This window comes from Salvelinus namaycush, chromosome 7 (assembly GCF_016432855.1).
Source record: "Salvelinus namaycush isolate Seneca chromosome 7, SaNama_1.0, whole genome shotgun sequence".
Classification (NCBI taxonomy): domain Eukaryota; kingdom Metazoa; phylum Chordata; class Actinopteri; order Salmoniformes; family Salmonidae; genus Salvelinus; species Salvelinus namaycush.
Window position 1 is genome coordinate 45,493,237 of NC_052313.1, and position 22,605 is coordinate 45,515,841.

General features: G+C 42.5%; 1 protein-coding gene across 4 annotated transcripts; it reads left to right on the plus strand.

The window, feature by feature from the left end:
* The first annotated feature begins 13,242 nt into the window (after positions 1–13,242).
* On the plus strand, positions 13,243–21,480 carry LOC120051304 (NEDD4 family-interacting protein 2-like). 4 transcript variants are annotated; one of them, XM_038998114.1, is made up of 8 exons: positions 13,243–13,520; positions 16,976–17,156; positions 17,511–17,665; positions 18,016–18,103; positions 18,551–18,675; positions 19,660–19,726; positions 19,957–20,061; positions 20,307–21,480. In XM_038998114.1, the coding sequence occupies exons 1-7, from the start codon at positions 13,491–13,493 to the stop codon at positions 20,058–20,060; spliced, it is 750 nt and encodes a 249-aa protein (XP_038854042.1). In that variant the 5' UTR covers positions 13,243–13,490; the 3' UTR covers position 20,061; positions 20,307–21,480. The 4 variants fall into 4 exon arrangements, with proteins under 4 accessions (XP_038854042.1, XP_038854041.1, XP_038854044.1 ...); XM_038998113.1 differs by having other exon boundaries at positions 13,244–13,520; positions 17,508–17,665; XM_038998116.1 differs by having other exon boundaries at positions 13,244–13,520; positions 17,511–17,644.
* The last annotated feature ends 1,125 nt before the right edge of the window (positions 21,481–22,605 follow it).

Below are 22,605 nucleotides of genomic sequence, written 5' to 3' on the forward strand. Positions count from 1 at the left end.
ATCTCATTGGCTTTATTGTGATAGGCTTTTCTTCAAATAATCCTTCTTCTATGTCTTCTTTGTTTCTCCCATTTCATTTGATTTGGGGGTGTTTCTGTTTGTGGGATGCCAATGCAGATATTATACCATGCAGTTCTGAATTTGTCGGTCCCTGCACTAAATCCATTATGGGCCAAGCCACTCTTTCAGTGTTATGGTACTGACTGAATCCCCATTGTTACGTAATGACGGAATCATTGTCACAACTGGGAGAAGGATGTGATCTAAAATGGTCAGGGTAACTTTGGCCCACAGTTCCAGATTACTGACCTCACAAGTCCTGCTCATAGTCCCAAAATCCACAGGAAAACATTCATGCTAATGTATAATTCCAGCCACTGAAATTGAGATTTAGTTCTATAGAGAACCCCTCTGAATAAATTCTATCTGATGTTTTTCTCTCTCTTTTTTTCCAGGCCTCCTGACACACTTTCTGCTCATTCATCAACAGCGTAGTGAGTGAGAGGGAGGAGGGATGGTTCTGCATCAAAAGGCTGTCTCGGTGACTGGGGGAATACATCCCTCTCTTCAGTGTGTGTTTGATGATGCCTTTCTGTTTTAAGAACTCAATGACACACTTCAGCTGGGTATTAACCTACTTACTCATCTTTCCTGTGTTGTCTTCTATTCAGACCTGGGTTCAAATACTATTTGAGTTTTTTTCAAATATTTGTAGTGCTCGTTTTAGTCTGCCTGGAGTGCCAGATGGGCGACGTTAGCACTTTTGCAACTATTCTATTGGTTCCATTACACCAGCTAAACTCAATCAAGATCATATCAGCAATAATTTCCAAAAGTATTTGAACCCAGGACTGGTTCTCTTTGACATACAGACAAGTTTCTGGATTTTTCCTCTTACTGTATAATGTACATTATTGTAACGGCATTCCTCCTCCTCTTCATACGAAGAGGAGGAGTAGTGATTCGACCAAAGTGCAGCGGGTCTTGAATACATAATGATTTAATAAAGCAAACGACGAAACACGAAAACAAACACTTGGAAGGATACAAAATAACAAAAACGAATGTAGACTGACCTAAACCATGAGAACTTACATACAACACGAAGCACGTAGGAACAGGTACAGACTATTACAAACGAACGAACAAACGCTACAGTCCCGTGTGGTGCGCAGACACAGACACGGACGACAATCACCCACAAACAAACAGTGAGAACAACCTACCTTAATATGACTCTCAATCAGAGGAAACGTCAAACACCTGCCTCTAATTGAGAGCCATACCAGGCAACCCAAAACCAACATAGAAACAGAAAACATAGACTGCCCACCCAAAACTCACGCCCTGACCAATAAACACATACCAAACAACAGAAAACAGGTCAGGAACGTGACAATTATCTAGTATGTCAGAAGTTATGTCCTAGTTCATGTATCGTATCAGTATACTTGAATATAACTGGAACAACTTTTAAGGTTGACTTTCAACTTCAAAAGATGCTACCTTAACGGTGCACCTTCTGTTGCAAAATAACATCCTCTTATATAAGATCATCTTGAAGAGGGGCCGTAACGAAGCCTGAAGCTACCCAATGGAGTATAGCTTACTGATCTAACTTAAAAGGGTAGTCCCATGTGATACCAAAGCAACGGAAACCAGTGAACATTGTTAGTAGAAGTGATACACTATTTAAGTTTGATACCAACATTATAGGCTTGTCTTTGTCATAGGGGGGAGGCTCTGTGGATTTGGAGAGGAGAGTGTTGCCCAATGTTTTCAAGTGATATCCACTCAATAAATTATTTTTGTGGCAGACAAGAAGACAAGATTGTGGAGGTTGTGTGTTTGGATACTGGGTGACGTGGGAGGCTTGGCCACAACTGCCCCTGACTGATTAAAGGTAGAGGATCATGTCCCTGGGTCTAAATGCACTGTATAATCAAAATAATGACTTACTCTTTAGCAATACAATGCTGGCTTATTCAAGAATCCATTCCACACTAAAAAAACAACCAAAGAGTGGACCTTTACTGAAGTACACAGTCTGGTTTGGCTGTCTTAATTTCAATGGGAAGAGGATGCTTCAGTGTTTTATTAGTTAAAGCTGCGCTATGCAAAAAATGGCTCCACCATTTCCTGGTTGCAAAAATTCTAATAGTTCCCCTAATTTCCGTTCGAGAAGTAAGTATATTTTTTTATTTTTTTATTTTCCATAACCAAAAATATTGTATTTTCAGCTGTTTGAAACTGGTGTACAAAACTGAAAGTAAAAGACACAAAAACTAAACTTAAGAACAGGGAGCATAGAAATAGCGCACATATAGTGCTTCTTAGATTTTCTTTCAATGAGAATGACATATTTCTATGTGAATTTGGTCGGGTCGCCCAAAAAGTGAAATATTGCAACTTTAAATTACTGTGGTTTCTGCTTTACCTCCTGTTTCTGCATTTGTCTCAACCAAGGTTGCCATATAACCGTCACTATCCTTGATATACTGCCTTCTCTCAACTCATGTAGATGATCAATCAATCAATCAAGTTTATTTTATATAGCCCTTCGTACATCAGCTAATATCTCGAAGTGCTGTACAGAAACCCAGCCTAAAACCCCAAACAGCTAGTAATGCAGGTGTAGAAGCACGGTGGCTAGGAAAAACTCCCTAGAAAGGCCAAAACCTAGGAAGAAACCTAGAGAGGAACCAGGCTATGAGGGGTGGCCAGTCCTCTTCTGGCTGTGCCGGGTGGAGATTATAACAGAACTATGCCAAGATGTTCAAAAATGTTCATAAGTGACAAGCATGGTCAAATAATAATCATGAATAATTTTCAGTTGGCTTTTCATAGCCGATCATTAAGAGTTGAAAAACAACAGGTCTGGGACAGGTGGCGGTTCCATAACAGCAGGCAGAACAGTTGAAACTGGAATAGCAGCAAGGCCAGGCGGACTGGGGACAGCAAGGAGTCACCACGCCCGGTAGTCCCGACGTATGGTCCTAGGGCTCAGGTCCTCCGAGAGAAAGAAAGAGAGAAGGAGAAAATTAGAGAGAGCCAAGATTTTCAAAATGTTCATAAATGACAAGCATGGTCAAATAATAATCAGGAATAAATCTCAGTTGGCTTTTCATAGCCGATCATTAAGAGTTGAAAACAGCAGGTCTGGGACAGGTAGGGGTTCCGTAACCGCAGGCATAACAGTTGAAACTGGAATAGCAGCAAGGCCAGGCGGACTGGGGACAGCAAGGAGTCATCATGCCCGGTAGTCCTGACGTATGGTCCTAGGGCTCAGGTTCTCAGAGAGAGAGAAAGAAAGAGAGAACGAGAGAATTAGAGAGAGCATACTTAAATTCACACAGGACACTGGATAAGACAGGAGAAGTACTCCAGGTATAACCAACTGACCCTAGCCCCCCGACACAAACTACTGCAGCATAAATACTGGAGGCTGAGACAGGAGCGGTCAGGAGACACTGTGGCCCCATCCGAAGATACCCCCGGACAGGGCCAAACAGGAAGGATATAACCCCACCCACTTTGCCAAAGCACAGCCCCCGCACCACTAGAGGGATATCTTCAACCACCAACTTACAATCCTGAGACAAGGCCGAGTATAGCCAACAAAGATCTCCACCACAGCACAAACCAAGGGGGGGCGCCAACCCAGACAGGAAGATCACGTCAGTAACTCAACCCACTCAAGTGACGCACCCCTCCTAGGGACGGCATGAAAGAGCACCAGTAAGCCAGTGACTCAGCCCCTGTAATAGGGTTAGAGGCAGAGAATCCCAGTGGAGAGAGGGATGATGAATCCATTGTGCTGTCCAGTAAGGATATAGGATTAAAGACATGCTCCTGAACTTTGGCGACTACTAAGTATTTTTTAAATCTCCAGCTTTGGGCTGGATGTGTCAATGTGTAGTTCATACATGCATAATCTATGAGCAGAATTATTGTCTTACCACCAAATCCCTAGTTTGAAAGCCACTGTATTTCTGAAAGCTGTGCTACCCTACTGTCACGCCCTGACCTGAGTTATCTCTGTTTTCTTTATATTTTGGTTAGGTCAGGGTGTGACTAGGTTGGGTACGTTAGTTTTGTATTGTCTAGGGTTTTTGTATGTCAAGGGTTGTTGTAGGTCTAGGTGATTTATATGTCTATGGTGGCCTGATATGGTTCCCAATCAGAGGCAGCTGTTTATCGTTGTCTCTGATTGGGGATCATATTTAGGTAGCCATTTTCCCTTTGGTGTTTGTGGGTTCTTGTCTATGTGTAGTTGCCTGTCAGCACTTATTTGTATAGCTTCACGGTTCGTTTTGTAGTTTTGTTCTGTGTTCATTCTTATAATAAAGTAGAATATACGCATACCACGCTGCGCCTTGGTCTCCTCCTTTTGACGGCAGTCACAGAAGAACCTACCACAAAAGGACCAAGCAGCGTGTTCAGGAGGAATGGACCTGGGAGGAGATCCTGGATGGAGCAGGACCCTGGACGCAGGCTGGGGAGTCGCCTAGGAGCAAGAGAGGACAGCAACGACATCGGGGAGGTAGACCACAGAAACCCCAAGAACATGTTTTTGGGGGGCACATGGAGCAGTCGGCGAAGTTGAGGGGTGAGTCAGAGACTGTCGAGGAGTTATTGGACAGATTGGAGGAGAGTGAACGGAGGGGAGCGTATGAGACCTTCGAGGAGTTGTTGATTAAATTGGAGGAGAGTGAAGAGAGAGAGTTGTTGGTTTGGCGTAGTATGCACGGCATTCGCCTCCGGCGATGATCCACGGTCCGGTTCTACAAAGGCGGAGGGATCAGTGTAAAGAGGGGGGGCTGCGTCCAGAACCGGAGCCGCCACCGAGGGTAGATGCCCACCCGGACCCTCCCCTATAGGTTCAAGTTTGCGGCCGGGAGTCCGCACCTTTGGTGGGGGTACTGTCACGCCCTGACCTGACTGTCACGCCATGACCTATCTCTGTTGTCTTTATATTTTGGTTAGGTCAGGGTGTGACTAGGGTGGGTACGTTAGTTTTGTATTGTTTAGGGTTTTTGTATGTCAAGGGTTGTTGAGTGACACACAGCAGAGAGAGAGAGAGAGAGAGAGAGCAATGATGTGGTGCACATGTCTGCAAATATGTGATGTAGTACGCAATTTTCTGGGACCACTTTTGGCTTGTGGGTGCTACTTACAGAACTACTGGCTAAAAAGTAATCTAAAGTACCGGAAAAATGTCTTTAAATCCTTTTTCACTCAGTGTAAGGCGTTACTTGCAAGAGGAAATTTTAGGATGGGGCCTACTGTATGATACTTGTAAAAGTCACATCATAATCTAAGCTTTGGACATTTCTGTTGAAGTCTTTGGTGGCTTTTTTAATGGATACATGCTAAAAGAGACATCTGGCTTGTTTACGGACAGAATTCAAAGGAGAGGTTTGTAATTTAGTTGCTGCCAATCAAGAGTGAACGGAGGAGCTTGACACAATGGAAAACTGATAAGTCTTAGCTTACCCTGTCATTTCTTAGACAAGTGATACATGCATTTTCAGTTTGTAGTACAGATTTCTCAGAGATTCCGCTCAACATTAACCTTGAATCACCAGGCCTTTCTTCAATGAAAGCATACATATTTCTCCACCAGCTCCATCCAAAATCGTTCATTCTGTACATTCATCCCGTTTCTCCATTCTCCTGTGAGTCTTTAAACAACATTACGGCAGATTGATTGGTGACTTCGCCTGGATCAGCATGTTTGAACCGAGCAGCACTCAGAGTGAACACTGTAGCGGGCTTCCATTTGTTTTCCCCGTGACAGAAGCAATATCTATCCTGTAGACTCATTAGAAGACAGGGAACAGAGTGAGTAGCAGCTGGGCTCAGGGGAGAAGAGGGGTGGAGGAGAGGGATTGGGGGGGGGAAGACATTTCTTGCAGCACATGCCTTGAGATGATTTAATGTTAGCCCTTTGCTGATAGCACCTTGGCCTCATCTATCAGCCATTGTGGGTTTATTTATGGGTGTCTCTGAGGCTGTAGTCGCTGTGACAGACAGTGTGGGGGAGTGAGAATAGCTCTATCTTGGTATCACCGGGTCTTTGAGTTGATCTCTGTACCAACCAGGAGAGAGCTTTGTTTCAGCTGAAGTGAATAGGCACAATGAGACTCTGACACTGTCCTAATATGGACACCACGTGTATTGACTACCAAATGTATGTAATGGTAACCAAGACACTCAGCCAAAGCTGGAACACAATGTACTGGCAGTCAACTCAACCAATTCATGCTTAAAGGTATTCTAGCTTTCCAAGGCTGGACAAATAAAGAGGAATTAGTTTGATGCTCTTGCAAGACATACTGTATATCCAAACTGGTCTCAGAGCATTTCATATTATTCTGTACGTAAATCCGCGATGCTACATTTAGTATTACATGTTACGTTTCATATGGTATGTATTCATTTGTGGATGTCCATGACCCATTTAGTATGATATGTTATGTATTACAATTTGTATTATATGTTTTGAATTTTCAAAATGTACAATGTGTTACATATTTGCAAAGCGTATGACATATTACGAATTCTAGCTAGGTGGCTAATGTTAGCTAGCTGGCTAACATTAGCTAGGCTAGGGGTTAGGAGTTAGGGTTAGGATTATGTTTAGAAATTAGGTTAAAGGGTTAGGGTTAGCTAACATGCTAAATAGTTGCAAAGTAGCTGAATAGTTGCTAATTAGCTAAAGTTGTCTGAGATTCGAACTCACAACCTTTGGTTTGCTATAAGTCCAAGTTATACGCCCAGTCATCCACCCCGACCAACCACCCTAATTTCGTTTCTGTCTTACGTTGTCACGACTCCCACCGAAGTTGGCTCCCCCGCCTGTTCGGGTGGTGCTCGGCGGTCGTCGTCATCGGCCTACTAGCCGCCACCGATCCCTTTTTCTTTTCGGTTAGTTTTGTCTCATTAGTTACACCTGTTCCTATTTTGTGTGTGCTTGATTTGCTTCCCTATTTAGCGTGTGGAACCCACCCCTTTGTTGTGCGGGATTATTTTCATGTTCACGTTTTGTGTCGTTGGTGTTTGTGCTCTGGACCGTGTTACCCGTTGTGTTGGGTTGGTCAGTGTTTTGCGCCCTGCGTGTTTGGGCATTTACTTTTGGTGCCGCATTAAAGTGCATCTTTCCCCTGGACCTCTCTGCTCTCTGCGCCTGATTTCTATCTACACACCTAGTCAGCCGTGACATACGTAACCATCTGTCTTATGTAACCATATGAAATGTAACATGTCATACTATTTTGAGAGTCCCGGATTTACTTTTACTATGTTACATCTGGTCTATGAGACCAGGCTGGTACATCCTGTCCACTGTTTTTGCAATTCTCTGAAACAGTAAACAAACTGGAGTCTCACTCCCTCTGCTGTACACTCAAGGTAAATGTGTAGTGTGTGCCTGCCTGCCTACCTCCTTTCTAACTGTCCACCATATTCATACCATCAGGACCTTAATTAAAAGAGAACCATACTCAGTAATTATGAAATGTTCTCTAACTATATCTAGCTAAATACAGTATTACAAATAATCTACTAATGAATACCAACTCATTGAATTCATTAGGCGACATGATGTGTATGTTTGGACATTTCAGTAGATTCAGCTATGTGATAATTACATATTTAATTCATAGCAATAACAGATGGATGAAACCTGCAGTTGAAATACATAACATGATGACCTAGGAAGCTTTTAAAAGAGTTTCATTGGTTCGTACACTGCCTCTAGACAACTGCTGACATATTTGTGTGGACAGTAATGCAGTCAGAGTTCCCACCATTCATTTTCTAAGCAATCTCCTCTCTTCTCCTCTCAAGGTAATTATATTTATTTGGAGGCTGCTATTATTCAGAGTAAATCGCTTTCAACCTTGCAAGAATCAAGAGAGGGTGTCTTTGTCATGGAGTACATCTCAAATGGCACCTTATTCCCTGCCTAGTGCACTACTTTTGACCAGGGCCGATAGGTGCGCTATGTAGGGCAATAGGGTGCCAATTGGGATGCACTCAAGGTACAAGCCGCTGAACAGAAATTAAATCAACTCATCTTTTGTTGGGTTTTCTAAAGTCCAGTTACCTTGTCATGTTGCCAGGTAACTGCAGCCATGTGTGAGGGGTTTGTGTCACATACATGGTTAATGGCATTACTGGGCACTGAAACAGAGTTCTTAACAGACGCCCTGTGAAATGACTTGAAGCCATCCTCTCTTGATACCTGCACAGGTTGCAACACACACACGTATACACACACACCATACACACACATATACGCGACTGCACGCATGCACTTGGCACACAAACACACACAGAAAAAATACTAGAGCCCTACAAAACCCAGAAACATATCACTACACCTTCATCCCCAATACCCCTAATGTCTTCTCCTCTTCAAAGGGCAAAGCTCATCCCCCTCTCTTTAAACCTGCTGATGTTGGATAATAGGAACTGAAGGAAGGCTCTAAGCAAAGGTGTCTGAGCTAGTTAGCTAATACAAGTTCCAGGAAGTAATCCATTATTATAAAGCAATGGGATTAATGTAAGGCTTATTTCAATATCCCCTATGTAGTCATGATTCACTGTATTTGATGTGTTCGCCAAAAAAAGAAATCAATTGTGAGTAAAAGGAAGACTTGACATAAGTCAATAACAAAGCTAATCCCCTTTATTCTCGCTGCAACAGCACACCAGATACAGTTATAACATGCTTATGCCAATAACATTCAATCTCCAAATCAACTTTTGTCAGAATTCTCACTTCTGTACTGCACTATCAATATGTTTTGTGTCTTTAAGGGAATCCAGGAATGTGATTTAATGCGATCTGACAGTCATTGGATTATACACACTTTACAGAAAAGGATAGATTTTCCTGGGTGGACATTCAGGCTTTCATTTGGTTCACGAAGAGGTAGGTCCAGTTTTGAACTGCTGTGAGTAGATATCCGTCCCAACTCTGTGAACCTTCAACAGGGCATGAGTCTGCCCGACAGCTACCTGGGAGAGTCCAGAACCTAAAATCTCCATATTTAAGTTATCTTGAGTCTGTCCACTCCTTTCCCTGTTGAGGTTGGTGATATTCCTATCACAGACACCCACCTGCCAAAAGCCAATGTTTCTTGACCCTTCACAGGATTCCATTGGGGTCTCTTTACTCAAATTTCCAACAGTGTTAAAGCTGAAATCCTTAATTGAAACAATTATCAAGTGGCCCCCCCGCCTGCGTTTTTTGGTAGAAAGCTGAGGGACGGAGCCCAACAAATCGAACCAAGTCTCAAATTCAAAGAGAGAGCTATGGATGCAAGGACTGACCATCCATGATATCACAATGATAGTTTCAACCATGTTTTGAAGCTATATGGTATTTGGTTACATTTACAGTGGAGTAAAACCAGCTTATATTTTGTGTTCTGATGGGGTATGACAGTTGAACTTAGCTCACGAGGATTCTAGCTTTGATAAACCACCTAATTGAAAAAGAGACAGCTAGTTGTTAGTATTCAGTGCAACATGTAAAATGCCATACAGACACATTTCATTTCACTGCTTTCTGTTTATATACAGCCTCCCTCTTCATGCCCTTACAGGAGGGCTGCTTAGCGAGGGTTTGCCATCTCTTTTGCCTGAAGCATTACCGACCGAACTCGGATGGAAAACCATTTTGGGGTAGGCTTTGTAAGTACCTGAGAGCGTTGGGTGCCTCTGGAGTACTCTGACGGGTTTGGATCCGACTCTGCGTTTAGCTCTGTGGGTGTGATGCGGCTCTCGTTTGAAGGACAAATGTAGAATGCGGGCTCTCAACGTGAAGTGTATCTGAAGAAGTTATTGCCATGGGCTGTGTAATGTTCATTTTATGAAGAGAACTGCAGGTAAAGCATTAGTCAATACAGCCTAGTTTAGTGTATCTATCTGCATGGGTTATCATGATTCATTGGGGGGTAGCATCACTCACTGTCCCACCTACTCAGCTAAAAAAAGAACCCTGATTGAAGAACCCAGTTTGTAATGGATACACATGAAAACAGTAATAGCCTGGAGAAAACAAACAGTAATCAGATCACTGGCTCAGCTGAACACATTAAAACAAGTGAAAAATGTGAATGTCATGGAATACCCAGTAAATCGTTCACATCATAGGTACAATAGCGTTTTGTATATTTGTGAAATAATTTTGTTCAAGTAGGACTCCCACTGAGATGAAGAAGAATACCTGGTATTCTGTGTGTCTTGTCTATGCCTACAAGGATAAATGAAACAAATCTTCTTGAAAGTTGCATGCATCTGTAACAGTATAACTTTAGTACCGTCCCCTCGCCCCGACACGGGCGCGAACCAGGGACCCTCTGTACACATCAACAACAGTCACCCACGAAGCGTCGTTACCCATCGCTCCACAAAGGCCGCGGCCCTTGCAGAGCAAGGGGCAACACTACTAATAGGTTTCAGAGTAAGTGACGTAACTGATTGAAACGCTACTAGCGCGTACCCGCTAACTAGCTAGCCATTTCACATCCGTTACACTCACCCCCCTTTCAACCTCCTCCTTTTCCGCAGCAACCAGTGATCCGGGTCAACAGCATCAATGTAACAGTATAACTTTAAACCGTCCCCTCGCCCCGACCTCGGGCGCGAACCAGGGACCCTCTGCACACATCAACAACAGTCACCCACGAAGCATCGTTACCCATCGCTCCACAAAGGCCACGGCCCTTGCAGAGCAAGGCGCAACACTACTTCTAGGTTTCAGAGCAAGTGACGTAACTGATTGAAACGCTACTAGCGCGTACCCGCTAACTAGCTAGCCATTTCACATCCGTTACACATCATTTCACATAGCATCATGACACTCTACACTTTTGGTTTCAGTACACCAAATACATGAAGCATATCAAGATTTTGCTCAGTAGTATGACGTCCTTGCAGTGTTCAAAGCAGACCTGGGTTCAAATACTATTTTGAATCTTTCAAATCCTTGTTTAGTCTGTCTGGATTGCCAGATGGGCGGGGTTTGCTATTTTGCTTATATTCTATTGGTTCCATTACACGGAGGAAACTCAATCAAGCCCAGATAAAATATTTGAAATTATTTCAAATAGTATTTGAACTCGCCTGAATTGTTTCAAGTGGGGAAAGCTGTTTAACAACACCATTTGTACTGATCAGCATGATGTAAGCAGCTGAGTCAGCTTGTTAGCCAAGGCTAAATGGCTGCCATGAGCACTAAACTTGGTCAGACATCACTGGTCTCAGTTGTAAGGCAGTCAGCATTCAGTAGCCTCAGGGGTGAGAGTGGTATATCTATAAAACTGTGAAAGCAACGCATGTGGGTGGAACTTGGAGCCGTCTAGACAAGCAGACCCAGCTCTGCTGACAACCTGCCTGTGACCCACAGGTCATAGGGCCTCTGGGCAGAGCACTCTGTTCTAATGACGGGTTATGATACATCTCACTATGTTCATGTATCTGGATAATTGTGCACTCATCTCATCCATATTGTACTTCTTACATAAAAGGGCAGCTATGGAGGCATTCTAGAGATGTTCATCAGTGAAGGTATTCAGCTGTTGCATGTTTGCATCTGTGCCTCATCATGTTTGCGTGAGTGCCCTCCTCAGATGGTCCCAAACTCCCAGCGGAGTGAGTTAGTCTCAGGTGCCTATAAAATCCCATGGGTTCTGACCCCCAATCCCATCTCTCTCTAGATGATTTATATGCACACAGTTCTCTTATAATCAGGTGAGACATAAACTGGCCTGGAATAAAAACCTGCTCACACTATAGTTGTATGGGACAGGGTTGGTCACCCCTGTTGCATGTAGTCAATGTTTTACATACATTTGTTTTACATACAAGGACACCTTTACTAATTGGTATGACTATGGTGACTCCCTGTGGTCATGCATGAAAACTGCAAGTAAAAGTAAGAATCAATTCCTCTCAAACTCACACACTTGTTGCGGTCATGAAGCTATTGATTTACTTTTGATATGTGGCAACTATCCAACAGTTCCAAATGTAACAGAAACTGGAAATGTTGCTCTTATATTTGTTGTGTCGTTTGTAAATGTTCTCTTCTCTATTTGGTCTGATTGAATAGCTATAATCTCCTGCTCAGTTTCTCCCATTGTGTTTGTAGTACCCATGAGCATAGATAGACCATGTCTTGCACAGCCTGCACTGCATATAATTTACAACTGTCTTAGTCGAATTAAAGACAGAAACAGCTGTGCAATTGAAAGCTCTACCTCCTTCTCTCTCTCTCCCTTTCTCATTTAATGGCCAAACACATATTTCACTAACAAGCACTTGCAGGGAAAGAAAATAGAAGGAAATTAGAAGTTGATTGGGTCCTCTGGGTTTGTTTTGGAACTCTCACTCCATGGTGGTAGGAGCCAAAGTGGCCTAATGTATTCTCTATGAAATCAGGGCCTCATACATTCCTAATCTCCCCCAATGTTCTTCCCAATGTTTTATAACAAGGTCTCTCCTTACCAGTGCTTACAGCAGGGATCATCAACTAGATTCAGCCTCAGGTCAATTTTTTCTTAACTGGATGGTCAGGGGGCCACGTAGGAATACCTTGGAACAATCAATTGAAGATGATTTCCTGGTGCTTTTAGTCTTTTATGTCTAGCAATGAAAATTGTAAATATAAAAAATCATTTTAAAAGTGTGGCTCAGAAAACTTGGGGTGCCAAATAAAACCAGCCGCAGTCCAAATTTGGTCCCCGGGCCGCGGACCAATGTGGGGAACCCTGGTTTCCAGTTACAGCAGCCCATCCAATGAGTCCTGATAGACTATAAACCAAGAGTACTGCCAAGTAGACCTACCTGTCCAAATGCAGAGTCCCACAACCCAAAATGGGGAATTAACTATCTTTCCGACATCTACGGTGAGATTATAGCGAACAGTGTGTGTGTACTGTAGGCTTCTGACCGTCCTTCTCCGCCTCTCTGAATAACTATTGAGTGTTTGCACCACCTAGTGGTAAAATATGTTATAGTCCCCGGTAGAGTAGAAAACCCAATTCCAATTCGACCACTAGCACCTATTTCCTAGTCTATACACTGTCTTATCTAACGTCAAATCTTATGAGATTTGATAGGTATTAAGAATTAGACGATATCTTATATTTCACTTTATTGTTTACATTCATCCAATATCTTTCAGATCTTCAGGGATGAGGGAAGTATAGTGGATAGGAGTAGATTTGGAATTCGGAGGCATTGCGTCACAAGTCAAAGAGTCCTCTGTGTTTCCACTCACTCGACGTTTCCTATGAAAAGGAGTTTTTCTTCAGTTGAAACGTAAATTTACGTTTTTTTTGTACGTGTATATTTAATATACTTCACCCGAATGCGGTCCATTAAAAAGTTAAATTAAGTGACGAAATAGCTAAATACAAGATTGTCGACTTTTCGCTAGCTGGCCAGCTCCGCCAGCGGAGTCTAACGTCAAGATGAACCAGGCAGCGAGCCGATACCAAATGGTGAGCCAAAACAATCGACATTTTCAACTGTTTGTGAACTCCAACTAATATAAACGATACAAACTATTTACAACATTACTTGGTGTTAAACTAGACTAGAAATGTTTAAGTTGACGGCTTGTAATCAAACTGATGTTCCTCGTGCCTGTCACTTCCGCATTATTCAGCAGCAGATCAACAGTACAATAGCTAGCTAACCTAGCTAACTTAAACGTTAGCTAAGCTAGCAAGTTCCAATTCAATTTGAGTTCAGTGTTAGCCATCCAGATGACAACACTTTAGCTCTCCGCTTGTGTTTGTTTTCTGAACGGATAACTAACTTGGCTAGCTAGCGAACGTTATTTAGCTGTATGTCAGCCAGAGCCAGGTAAGCTAACACAGGCTAGAGTTCAATTATATACAGCCATTTGTGGTAACGTTAACTACCAAATAATCTACCTTGCTCAAGTATGTTTAGACCCCCCAAAAGCCACACCGTAGGCCTGTAACACGTGCCTAATACATTATCCCATCATACAGAGTATGTGGCCCATGGGCCCACAAACAAAACGTCTGTAGTGCTCAAGTAATTGGCTTTCCATTAGAAAAATATACTCTCCCCCCCAAAGAAGATGCTATTCCTAGTTATACAATAATGGTCACAAAAACAAGGTGGTAGCTATCCCATCCTCAAATGTTAGGTTATTGTTCAATCCAGTTTTCTAGGTAGTTATTAGCTCTAGACAGATCCCTGTATGATATCTCTTCCATACAGGATTCAGCGATTTATTTCAGCAGCAGTGGCAAAGTTGTTGGGGTGGGGTTTGGGGCACAATGGTGGGGTTTGGGGCCGAACATTTTAGAGGCCCTCTTCTTGCGCCATAATGTTGCTGTTTTAAATATAATTTCTAGCAATTCTACACAATTTACCATGGGGTGGGTAGAACGTTTTAAAGCATATTTCCTGCATTTCTATGCATTTTACCACGGGGCTGATAGAAAATGTGCAGTTTAAAAGGTCATTTTCTACAATTCTACACATTTTGCCATGGCTTATTCTGTGTTCATGTGCTGTCTGAGTGACTCAAACATTATTACATGCCATGACATTTGTTTTATTTTTATTTACCCTGTCTAGTTTTTATTTAGGTAATTGTAAGTTCTCAAAGATTATCTTATTACAAAATATATAGCTCATTATGTTATCTACATACATTATTTCTGGTCTTAGTCATTTAAGTAAGTTCACACTGAAAACATTTTAACACCTCCCCCCATTATTTTTTTTTTATTGCTAAATATAAAGGATATAGAAATTACAAAAAAAATCTATATATATTATATATATCACAACATGTAAAGTGTTGGTCCCATGTTTCATGAGCTGAAATAATAAAAGATCCCAGAAATGTTCCATATGCACAAATTTGTTTACATCCCTGTTAGTGAGCATTTCTTCTTGGTAGCGGTGGGATCATGGTATGGGCAGGCAGAAGCTACAGACAATAAACACAATTTTATTTTATTGGTGGCAATTTAAAAGCACAAAAATACCGGGACCGGATCCTGAGGCCCATTGTGAGGTCAAGTTTTATTAAAGGTATCTGTCTGTGACAGGATAGCATATCTGTATTCCCAGTCATGTGAAATCCATAGATTAGGGCCTATTGTATTTCTTTCAAATGACTGATTTCCTCATATGAACTGTAACTCTGTAAAATCAGTGAAATTGTTGCATGTTGCATTTTATCTTTTTGTTCAGTGTATATATTATAAATAAAAAAACATTGGAGTGGAGGTTGCCGTTTAGAAGTGGCGGCACACCGCTTCTAAATTCATTTAGAGGAAACGCTGGTGTTCTAGCGTTGGATGGGTAATGGATAGGGGAACATTCTTCAACCTACCTTTTATTTGGCGATACTTCCTTAATTCTCAATTTGGTAGGCACCGGTGTCTTATAAATGCCTTTTTCTGGTTTCAGATGGAACTCCGGTAACAAGGAAATATTCAGAAATCCACTTTTTGTGCTCAGTGAAAAATGACTCTTACATGTGTGTAAATACTTGTTTGGGTCGTGCTGTGTGACGCGCTGTCATGTTCTACACTTGGCCTCTAGCACCAGCTTTAGCTATGCTGCTGGAGGTTGGCTATTGCTTGGCTGTCTAGTTGTCAATGTGAATGCTGTGTATCCAAGGCTAGGGTCACTTCTGGTTTAGTCCTGTATCGGCCCCTCACTCTCTAAAGCCGGAAACTTTAACTTTCATAGTCGTTATCATGCCATGTGTATTTAGGTTAGCAATAATTACCTCCATAGACTGATTGATTTGATATGGGATAAGTTAATTAGGTAGTTGTAAGCCATTGAATAATGTAGCCTACTGGCCTTAAAAGTCCAAATGCCCACTGCTGCACTATGCTGGAATGCTTGCTGACATCAGACATACCATGGTATGCCGTTCCTTTTTTGCTTCTTGATGTGCAGAACTTTTTCAGCCACAGCCATGCTATTTTGATCCTGCCTCTGCACTTTCCTCAGTCGCTAGGCAACTGTGGTTTTGCCTCAATGTGTCATCTTCCTGCCAGGCTTTCAGTTTTGAGGGCAACCTGTATTTAGATGCATCATACAGGCTGTTTTTACAATGTAATCTCCCCAACCATCCTTGTTATTTGTGTACACTCATTCTGAACAGGTCTTTATTAAACATGTAAGCCTAACTTATCTAGTTGGACTTGTTTTTTTTGTATTATACTGAGATGACCTCAGGAGTTCTTGTTTAGGCCTTGGTGTGCTGATGGTGAAATAACTAAATCACCCCTGGCCAGTTATGCAGTTGTTTAGCTCTTACATAACTGGTGTCCTTGACACCGGATAGCATCGCACTCATTCTCCTGGCTTTGCACATTGACCCGCAGTACGTAGAGTGCTGCTGGACATGATGCCAAACTTCATCTACAGCTAAGCCACAAGTTAAACCCTGGTCTGTTGACCTACGCAAAAGCCACAGCCTCAAGTGAGCTGCAAGACTAAAGCGACATTTGGCACTGCTGCCACACCGATCAAGGCCTAGGATATGCATCCGCTTAGGCTACATCATTTGTCATTGGCCAGATATAAGGCTGTGTTGTCTTCTCTAGAATCTTACTGTCACCCTTCTGTTTCCCATGACCATGTTGTCTTCTTCCAACTGGATGCTATGCTGGAAATTAGCCTAGTTCACATGTTGGATGTTACATTTTGGATGTCTTCAGCACTCTTAGCACTGGAATCAAATGGTGCCTACTTAGTTTATTACAAAACACCAGATGATCTTTCAGTGTTGGGCCATGACTATATCTCTCCAAGCGTCTCAGTTTACAGGGCTTCCCTCTCCTTCCTCACCTTTGACAGTCTGTGTTGTGAACTTGTGACGTGGGTTTTATTGAAGTGACACTTAAAACTCCTTCTCTATACCCCCCCGCCCCCCCTTCTTTCTCAGTTTGAGAATGATGAAGACGACTCCTGTGAGCCCTCCACCAGCGCCCAGCAGCCGTGCACCTCGGCCCAGGCCAGCTCGTCCTCCCAGGCCTTCCCAGTCCCAGTAGCCCTGGAGGGGGATGCAGAGGCCCCACCTCCCCCGTATGCCAGCATCGCCCTGGGAGACACCGCTGCCATGCCTGGTACAGAACCAAAGACTCCATATACTGTCTGTTTAGATTTTCTCTATCCCCATTCTACACTTCAGTTTAGCTTATGTCTTTGCTTCTGCCTTTTTCTGTGTCTCACTCTCTGTCTTTCTGCCCCTTTCTCCATCTCATTCTCTCGCAGCGTCTGTAGCTCTTTCAAACATGCTGGAACCAGCCAGTTGCCCTAAGTATAGGCCGATAGTTCACACGCCTCCTGTAATTAAGCCGATGTGATTTCCTTATTTGATTGAATTGATTTCCGAACTTCATCTTCACCTTGTGAACTGTGTTAATTTGCCCTGTTGTAGTTTTAATTGGCCATGTCTCTTCCCTGTGGTCCCCCAGTAGAGAGCAGTTGTTACCCAAGTGATTTCCCCGTGCCGCCGCCCTACAGCGTGGCCACCTCTCTTCCCACCTACGATGAGGCAGAGAAAGCCAAAGCTGCAGCCATGATACTCTCTGCTGTGGATGTGATACCAGGGGTAGGACACACACACACACATGTACGTGTTTAAGTATGGGATGTTTACCCATGAAAACAGGATTATTCTGCTGGAATGATGTAAGGAACTTCAATGCTGCTATTGTCAACTACACAGCGTATAACATATTTCAGGACCAAAACATAGCTACAACAGTATTTACAGTATGTAGCTCTATTTTATGTAGGTTTAGTACAAATACCCATTGAACTGTGTGTCTGCTTTCTCAACAACGCCAAAAGAGAAGGAAATGTCGACACGCAACAGTACTATACTGCTCATCTCCTTATTCATTGGGATGACCGAGCTATTGCGATGTTTCTGCAGAAGACATGGATGAGTTGTTTACCTGTCCTCTTTCGCTTAAACAGGAGGATGACTTCCCTCCAAGGGATGACTTCAGCGACGTCGACCAGCTGAGGGTGGGGAACGACGGCATTTTCATGCTGGCCTTTTTCAGTGAGTGGATCTGTTGTTTGTGCACGTAACCCCCCCCCCATTCTTCAGTGAGTTGACAAGCCAAATAGCCTCTTTCACTGAGCGGACTGGCCCATTTCAGTCTGACCAGGGGAACATAACAAAAGTTTGCTTGGATGAAAATGTCAGTAAGCAGTTGAAGGTGTTTTCTATGGATTCACCACAAGGTGGCAACAGTCAGACTCATTGAAGACAACATGATCTCTTCCTCCAATAGGAATGGAGGTGGGAAAGGTCGAAGTAAGTCAGCTTAGATATTCTCTGGCTACATTCATATGGCCTCAGAATGTATTTTTTAAGTATGTATAGAAGGACATCCAATTTGTAATATACTGAACAGTGACTCCCTCAACAAATGTCAGTCAACCTTGAGAGTGGTGTCTGTCGGTCTGGGCTTGTAACTGCATGCTTTCTTCTGTCTCCAAACAGTGGCCTTCCTGTTCAATTGGATTGGGTTCTGCCTGTCATTCTGCCTGACCAACACCATCGCTGGCCGATACGGGGCCATCTGCGGCTTTGGCCTCTCTCTCATCAAGTGGATTCTCATCGTCAGGGTAAGTGCTGTATTGGGTTGAAGGGGCCTAATCAATGCATCTAAAATAACGTACAGAGTTGATTTTCAATAAGGGACAGGACATACAGTCCGTAACTTTAAAAGCAGCCCGTACAAAGAGTGTCTACTTCAAACATCAATGTTACAAATGGTTTACTGTAAATTAACTGGCTAGCATTATCCTGCTTAATAGGTAGCCTAGCAGTTAAGAGCATTGGGCCAGTAACCAAAAGGTTGCTGGTTTGAATCCCCGAGCCGACTAGGAGAAAAATCTGCCAATGTGCCCTTGAGCAAGGCACTTAACCCTAATTGCTCTTGTAAGTCGCTCTGGATAAGAGCATCTGCTAAATTACTAAAATGTTTTTATTTTTTTAAATGTTTTATGTGAAATGCTTCACTTGACTAGCATGTTATAATGAATTGAATGTTACAAAATGAATTTCAATTATGTCCAGTACATCACTGCATATCCCAGGCATGGCTTGTGCAGCAGGAAGCAGATGCTTGTTAGCCCTAGATGTGTGGAGGACACCCTTAAGAGCAAGAGCCCAGTGTGCTCTCTGTGCTCCGGGCATCAATCAAAGCCCTGTAGAATTTCCACATGAAGAAGCAACACACTGGTGGATGTAGTTATTAACCCCGGGCTTTTATCATTGATCTGGTGCACACAGCTCCTCCCACTGGATGTTGTGCAATACTAGGCTATACAGTAGTTTAGGCCTTTATCCGAGCAGTGCCAAATCAAAGGCCTGGTGTCTGGGAATTGGGTAAAAACTAAATTGACCTTGAAACCTGGTCTCAATTAGGACACCCAACATTCGAGGAATTGAGGCTTGAGGAAGTCTAATCCTAGCTCAAGGAATATTTCTCCCATCGTGATTCTGACCATCTGTATGTGTTTACGGTAACTGTCATTCAAAAGTATTGTCCTGTGGTAGGAAATGTTGTGGAATGTCCGTTCACTGTAACTTCCACTTTCCCACAGTTCTCAGACTACTTTACTGGATACTTCAATGGGCAGTACTGGCTCTGGTGGATTTTCCTGGTCCTTGGTAAGTTTACAGATCTGTATAGCAAATGCTGCATTCTTCAACTAGCCAATTGCTGAGGAATTAAGCTGTACTAATGTATCTACTTAGAATGTTATACACCAATGCCATCTGGTGGCTGAAATTATGTACTACTAATCTGCCCACAATAAAGTAAATTCCTTGACCTTGGATGAATAGTGGTGAAGTGTTTAAAAGAAAATTGTACTAATGATTTCAAATCCCTTCCTCAGGTCTCCTGCTTTTCTTCAGAGGGTTCGTGAACTACCTGAAAGTGCGCAACATGTCTGAAAGCATGGCTGCCTCACACAGAACACGCTTCTTCTTCCTGTACTGAGGTAAATGAAGACCATAGGACACAGTCACCGCATACTAACATGTATAGTAGATGGTATCCTAGAGACCTTGACATTCATCTAAAGGCATGCATATAAATTAAGTTATTGTTTATGAAATAATACTATATATTGTTGTTCCCAATTTGTATCTAAATGGCGATGTTGTAACATCCGCTACCCGTAGTCTGCGAATTCTACAACAGTCACTTTTTCATATTTTTTTTCTCCCACTTCCTCTGCTCCAGGTTGTTTTACCAAACATTCCTCCTTAATGTGAAATTCCCTGAGGATTTGTGACCCTCTTCTCGAATGACCAGGACAAAAAAAACAACCGTGAAAAGACGTGAGGAAGAAAAGAACCAGTGCGTCATTACCGTCTTTCATTAAAAGCAAAAACAGCTGACTCATCTCTTTCAGAAAGTCCGTACAGTACAGATTAACCCAGCTAAATATACCCTGTGTGTTTTTGATATTTCCACCGGCTTTGTTTGGCTCTTTAGATTTCAATTGCCTTCCTGATCTAACCCCTGTTATAGTCCCATCCTGCTTAATATCCCAAGTCTTGTACATTGAATACACCTTAACATGGGGTAGAATAGTGCAGTGTAGTAGCTGGGTCTACATGTTGTGGATGTTTATTGAAAAGTACACACAAGAACATGAAAGAGGTCTTATGCAATTGTGTCCTTTCCTGAACTGGATGTCTGCTCCTAATGAGCATGATGATGATGATGAAACAGTTAGTCTTATTTTTTTTTTTTACTTTTAGAGCTCCATTGGAGTATCAATTTGTATTTTATCACATGATATTAATCCCCATATTTAATTGTCTTTGGTATAAACATGTTATTTGATGAAACTCATGACTTTTATCGTGAAAGGATTGAACTGTATCACAGCTTATGCCAATTTATTATATTTGCACTTTTCAAGAACCTCTTCAGTTGTGAATTGCTTACTTGTCGTAGTGCGTAGACTGATCTCTCTGTCAATCCGTTTTGAACTGGAATTTGTATTTATCCCAAAAAAGGATATCTGCCTTTTTGCACTTTTATTTTAAAGAATTACATTTTCATTGAGTTGATTATTGCAATTAGCCTGGACTGTGACATTTTAAACTATTGTCGAGTTTTAATGTTTGAATGATTCCTTTCTCATTTTGTTTCTGTTACACAGAAGCCTCATCAGCAATATCAAAAAACGTAACTTAAATGCATGATTAGTCTAGCCGAGTTGGTTATAATAGTATTCAGCTCAAGCAACGTTATTAATATTCTATTTGTATGTTTGTAAAACAGCCAAACTAGTTTTGTCAGAAATGATTCTTGGAACATATCTGGTACTCTGAGATGATGCGTGCTTGTTAACCCTTTAACCTGAAGTCTTGCAAAATGCCAATAAAGTTCCAAATGCACCCCTTGACTGCCTCATGTTAGGCCTATTCGACATCAAATGAATTCTATCATGTGCTATTGTGAGCGCTGGAGGATGTTGAATAGCCTCTCTTATTTAGGGCTGTGTCTGAAAACGCTACTAGCTGTTAAATCCTTGCTTCCTCCGTTCCTGTTTCCTCAATTGCTCTCAAAACGCATTGGAGGACAGGATACAAGGTCCCTCCCTCCAACCTCTTCCTCCAGTGGTCTTTGAGAGGAATTGAGACACAGCCCATGACACTGATTCTCTCTAAACCCTCAGAGTTTATAGTTTGGTTGTTGGTTTTGTTAAAAGTTAGCACATTTACCTCACTATTTGGCATTTGTGCAACCAAATATGTTTTATCGAAATTACAAAGTATAAACTTCTTCCTGAAAAGCTCATTGTTTGCCGTACAGAGGCCTGCTTCTACTGAATGCATGTGGGTTTTATTTGTTCTTTTGGCTGTCCCCAATCCAGCCTCTTTATAAACTGTTAATGAGTGACCCATTTACAGAACTCCCTTCCGGTTGGCAAATGTTCTTTTTTTTATGGGGCACTTTTTTTTATTTTTTTTTATTAGGCCGGGATAGCTTAGGCCCTACTTCTCACAGCCTCAATACTCGCCCACCTCCATCCACCCTTTAACTAGAGCGATTTGGAATAGAGGCCAGGGCACAAAGTAAACTCAGTCACACGCACCGGCCCAGAGGGAACAGTGCTGACAATTGCTGTCGACAGCATATCTGAGGTCTCGTTAGCCTCTAGCTACTTACGGCCAACCTAAGCATGTGCCTGCCCTGCTGCCCGCTTCTCGGCCCGTTGTGGACGCTACCGGGGCTTTAAGTCAACAGACTCTTCTCACTCTGAAGGGGTGATCAAGCTGAGCTCTTAGAATCAGTTGACTCAGAGATGACACCTCCCTCCAGGGCACAGGAGAGAACGAGAGCGGACGGAGTTGAAACTAAATAGTAGACTGTAATAGGGTTGCTGTGTGTGCCTCCTGATGACTTTGGAAGTCGGTGTGTGTCTCGGGGTGCGTGGATGCATAATGTAGTGAGTTGGAATGTATGCGATGTTGCTGATTTTCTATGGTTGTGCCTGCATACATGAGGATTTGTGTGTGTGTAT